This window comes from Vicugna pacos, chromosome 5 (genome assembly GCF_048564905.1).
Source record: "Vicugna pacos chromosome 5, VicPac4, whole genome shotgun sequence".
Lineage (NCBI taxonomy): Eukaryota > Metazoa > Chordata > Mammalia > Artiodactyla > Camelidae > Vicugna > Vicugna pacos.
The window spans coordinates 86,933,443-86,938,737 of NC_132991.1; the positions used below are offsets into that span (position 1 = coordinate 86,933,443).

Consider the following 5,295-nt stretch of genomic DNA (forward strand, 5'->3'; position numbering starts at 1 on the left):
TCAAGTCTTTTGGTGAAAGCTGAGTACCAGTGATAAAATTGTACCTGCGTGCCTGAGTATGCTTGGTGTTCACTTCATCCTCTCTCTCCCCCATTTGGCTCTTGAAAGCAAACAAGAGTGTAACAATAGGAGTTCTGGAATGCTCCTGTGTGAGGATGACCTTTGTATTACTGTTCATCCTTATCCTCTCTTTTCAGAGACAAGAGATTAAGTTAAAACTGTGCAGAAATCTTTTCTGGGCACAGGAATGAACTGCTTTTCCTCCTTTGCAAATTCAAAGGGTTTTACAGGATTTTCCCTTCTCAACCTCCACCCCCTACTCGATCCTGACCTTCACACCTTCCCAACATTAGGGAAAGGCAGGAAGTTTTCCCTGAGGTTTTTCTTTATGACGACATAATGGGGCAGGTTAATCAATGGGGAAAACCCCATGTGGGAACACGCCTTCTGTGTACATTCCCAATATTTGCTATAAGTAGGGCCATCCTAGGCCTAGGCTGCTATCAAACCTAACAGCACTCCCAGAGCACTGGGTACCCAGCACTGAGCACATCCATTCTTTGAGCTGAAAATGATGTGCAGTACCAAGAGTTTGCTCCTGGCTGCTTTGATGTCAGTGCTGCTACTCCACCTCTGCAGCAAGTCAGAAGGTAGGTGTCACCCTTTCTTCGAGCACAGGAGGAAGAACTGTTTTCATTTTCCTCTAAGCCTTGAGCTCCTCTGAGGGTCCCCAGGGGATGCAAGCCTGTTAGGAAATCTTCAAAAGGAGGTGATGAGGGTTGTGATCTTACTGGAGAGTAGAAGAGGGACTGGTCACAGCTGTCCATCAGGATCTTTTTCTTTGGTTAATTCCAGCAGATTTAGGGGAGTGGATGGACTCTTAGAGACCTCCAAGCTCCAGAACAAGCCCACAGTGCTATTTCTGGGAGTGAGGTAAATTGTGTACCATTATCACTGAATGGGGTCATTCTGAAATGCAGGAAACGCTCCCACTTCTCCAACTTTCTCACTTTGTCAAAGTTCAAAACTCATCCTTTAGGGATGGATTAGGGCCCTGACTTCATTCTTACAAGGCTTTGAGGACATCACTTGCCAATGCATCCCTTACCTTACAGAAGGTTGTAATTTAACTTGGGGGAGTGTCCAAGAATCGTTTCACTACTGTAAGAATACCTCATTTTTAGCAACAGGTGCATTCCTGAAGATACATGTGTTGAACTTTTATGAACAAAATAAAAAATTCGTATTAACTAATATTATAATTTCAAAATGCTTTAATTGAAGCTCTTATTAGCAGCTCCTATAAATTATTTTCCTTTGTAACTTCTTGTCTTCCCCTTCCTCTCAATACTCAGTAACCAGATAGTAGATTAAAATTTGCCAATTTATTCATTTGAAAGTCTACTCATAAGGGTTTCTTCAAGAAGGAGGTACATATTCTTGAGTGATTTCAGTGAATGGAAATAAAACACTGTCAGTTTGTGTTTCTTACTAAAGGTATTCCTTCTATGAGAAGTCATGTGCTTCTAAATAGTACTATTGAACCAACATTTCTCAGTACATAAACTATTTTTTTAAGAGAACTGGAAACTATGTTAAATTGGGTCTCAGAGGTATTGGAACTGTTCTAGGTAGTTTATTTACCATACGAATCAGATTCTAGGTTTTCCAGAATATTTATCATGAAATAAGTTCACTTATGTGGACTCAGTACCTTTCATTTCTTTTTAGCAGCAAGCACCTTTGACTGCTGCCTCCAATATACAGAACGAATCCTTCACCCCAGATTTATCGTGGGCTTCACACAGCAGCTGGCCAATGAGGCTTGTGACATCAACGCAATCATGTAAGTTATGAAGAGTTCTAAGCCGATTATGTTAGGAATCCATGGGAATTTCAGATAGAAAAAGCTTTGCCTTTTTGGAGTTTCATTCAGAAATTTCTGCTGTAGCAAAGACAGCTTTGTTTTAGTAGACACGTATACTTCAAAGCTCATTTTCAATAGGACTGGAAGAAAACAAAAGCTTAGTTTAAAGAATGAATATAGCTGAGGGCAAAATCTCTTTCAAAGATAAACTTATAAGCAACTAAAATGCTATCTCAGGAAAATACAAGAGACATAAACTTTGAAATGAGCATCTTCTACCAGAAAGTGGTTGGGGCTGTAAGTAAAAGCTCAGAGCAATTATACTGTCACATACAATATTCTTGATTTATAGAGGGTATTATACTTTGAATGAGAAAAGCTATTGATCAGATATATACATAGTTCATGTAACCACCACGAACAAAATTAAATAACAGTTCTGGGACTTAACCTTTCTGCCACTGAGCAACCAAATTGCAGCGAAAGTCAGGGAGAATCACTTTCATTCCTTGCGTCAAGCGTCATCAGAAGGAACTTTTTCTTTCTTTTTGCATTTGTCTCACCTCTGAAACAAATGAACTGTATAAGGTATAGAGCAAACAGTTGGGATATGAAATTTTCATTGCATGTTCTGTGGGAAAAAAAATTAAAAGCTCTTTAAATACAAATCAATTTGTCTGATTTTTCAGCTTTCACACAAGGAAAAGATTAGCCGTGTGTGCAGATCCAAAGAAGAACTGGGTGAAACAAGCTGTTCGTATCCTCAGGTACGGAACGTCCCCAGTCCGTTAACCTCCCTCCAAACGTTCGGGGCAAGAGCAATGTTCAGAGTGGTGGATCATAGGCTCACGGGGATGCTTTTAGCCTAAGCACAGTAGAATTTTAAAAGGGAAATTTGAATTGGACTATGAATACAAAAATTCATTTTCTTCCACTTGTAGATCATTTTAACTTTTTTAATTTAGTGATTTTTCACATGCTATATCAGATTCTTCTATGCACTTGATTGGCACTAGCTGCTTGATTCTTGTTGCAAAGATGCTTCCTATTTGTATAATTTACAGACGACATGACATATGGTTGTTAAAAGCTGGGAAGGGACCAGTGGCTCTGATTTACATCAATGATACGAGAGTGACATTTAGAGTCCCCTCACCCGAGGGTGTCAGACACTGAACGAAGACACAACGCAACTGGGCGTAAACTGCCTCTCCCATTACTTAGCTGGGTTACGCTGGGCAAGGCCTATCCTTGCTGAACCCGATTTCCTCACCTGGACTCTGAGTTGCTTGGCATCCTGAGATGAGGTTAGGGCATGTGAGGCAATCTGCAGGTACCAAAGGCATTCCTGCCTGCCAGGTCTTTGCTTATTTTTTCTGTCTTTTTCTCTTGATAGTCAAAGAGTCAAGAAGATGTAAAAACAGATGCTCCCTGGAATGGAATTGGACGCAGCCCAAGAACAAAAAGAACCCAGCCGGAGCTGGTTCCACCGGCACGCTGCTGGGGGCTCAGAGCTTATCTAGTTTGCACCTCTTTGGACTTGTCCAGTTAATGAAGTTGATTCATATTGCATCATAGTTTGCTTTGTTAAGCATTACCTTATACTCTATTTTATGTTATGTTATTTATGTATGTGGGTTTTTTGTGTTTTGCTATTTAATGCTGGTTTTCCATAAGCTGTTTGATTTAGTATGAGTTAGAAAGTTAAGTTTGAAGGAATAAGATACAGACAAGCAGAAGGCTATTTTAAAAAAAGAAGCATCTAACGTTCTTCTGTTTGTATAGTTTTCTTTCCTACACTGTTGTAATTACCTTGTAAAAAAGAAAAAAATGATAAGAAAAATAAATATTGAAAATAAAAGAAAGCACCAAAAATTGATTGAGTTAAGTAGTATTTATTAAGAGGCATATTACAAATATTTAAAGGTTTGGTAAATACTACAATTTTCTAAAAATTATAGTCCCCATTTACTTCTGCTTGGTTGTTCCCTTTATCTTAATCCCTTATGGCCCTGGACTTCATTCTGTATGAATTATAATAGGAAGGTTTTTTGACTTTTTTTAAAAAAATTCAAGTCATTCAAACCAAAATTAGAAAGATCCTGTATCTGAGACATAGTTCAATATTTATTGATATAAAACTTTTTAAAATAAAAAAAATTTATGCCCAAATATTTTGTGACTACAGGGACACAGCAACCATTTAGAAAATACATTGAGAAATCACTCAGTCCATCATCCTGTCACCAGACGTGGTCCTGGGAGTGGGCATCTCCTCACGGGAACATTGCTCTTCTTTGCACATCCTTCTGAGTCATCTTTAAGCCATTTCCAAAGAGGAAATGATTATTCAGAGGGTTTTTAGAAACTGATTGCCTCACTAATCGGAGGGGAGACAATGTGTGAAACCTAGCAAGAACCCAGAAATTCGATAAGAAGACTATGGAGCGCCTTGGCACAGCACTCCAGTCTGCTGCAGATTCCAAAGGCCACGGAGGATTAGCGGGGGCAGGTACGCCAATGACAGGAGTCAAAATCCAGGTACACACATCCATAAAGTGGGCGATAGTGGGTCATTTGGTGTAGAGCCAAAGCCTGTGATTCAGCAGGTCCTGAAGGCATCTCTGTGCTCACGAATAACAACACTGAGTCATCGGGGAAAGTGTGCTCAACATCCTGTTGGTTTATTCATCAAACATGGGTTTAGTGTCTATTATGAGTCAGGCACTGAGCCAAGTGAAGCTGGAGATACCAAGAGATTAAGTTAGGATTTGGTCTTCACTCCCAGATAATTAAGGCTGAGCAGTGTGAGGAGAGGGAGAGGACACCGCGAAAATCAGGTATTACAACATGGGGTGGTAAGAACTCGGACGAAGGAAGTCATAGGAGGCTAAATATAGGACATTAGCAGTAAGGGTTTCCCGAAGAAAAAAATATTCCCTTGAACCACATTAAATGGCCAATATTCAGTGTTCTCAAGCTGTGAAGATGGCAATTGTATATGGTTTAGCCCTCATTTAAGCTGAGATCTGAAGGGCCAGTAGGAGCCATACAACTGGAAAAGGGGCAGCAGCAGGTGTTTGGAAATAGCTGGAGGCATATTCTAGTCATCACAGTGTCTGAAGGTGGGTACCACAGGCATTTGGTGGGCACCACAGGCATTCGGTGGGCAGGAGACAGGGATGCTAAACCTACTGGAATGCACAGGATAGTCCCACACAGTGAAGAACTGTCCCACCCAAATGTCAATCATGCCACCAACTGAGCAACACCAGATGAAGCGGAAAGTAAGCAAGGAGTGGGTGTAGGGTGGAGTAGCTGCAGATGAAGCGAAACTGTTACCTCAACTAAGTGCAATGGTTTGAACTTGAACGTGGAAATTCTGGGGAACTACTGAAAAAGTCAAAGCAAGAGGAGAGGGAGGTGGG

General features: G+C 40.5%; 1 protein-coding gene and 1 long non-coding RNA gene across 3 annotated transcripts; one reads left to right on the plus strand and one right to left on the minus strand.

Annotated features, from left to right (window-relative positions):
* Positions 1 to 222: 222 nt before the first annotated feature.
* Positions 223 to 3,397, plus strand: CCL20 (C-C motif chemokine ligand 20). 2 transcript variants are annotated; one of them, XM_006207916.4, is made up of 4 exons: positions 223 to 650; positions 1,732 to 1,846; positions 2,557 to 2,634; positions 3,264 to 3,397. In XM_006207916.4, exons 1-4 carry the CDS (start codon positions 572 to 574, stop codon positions 3,283 to 3,285), a joined length of 294 nt encoding a protein of 97 aa, XP_006207978.1. In that variant the 5' UTR covers positions 223 to 571; the 3' UTR covers positions 3,286 to 3,397. The 2 variants fall into 2 exon arrangements, with proteins under 2 accessions (XP_006207978.1, XP_006207979.1); XM_006207917.4 differs by having other exon boundaries at positions 1,735 to 1,846.
* Positions 1,621 to 3,299, minus strand: LOC140696681 (uncharacterized). Its single transcript, XR_012073197.1, has 3 exons — positions 3,141 to 3,299; positions 2,319 to 2,432; positions 1,621 to 2,007 (listed from the first exon to the last, which is right to left on the minus strand). It is a non-coding gene; the product is annotated as an uncharacterized lncRNA (long non-coding RNA).
* Positions 3,398 to 5,295: the final 1,898 nt, after the last annotated feature.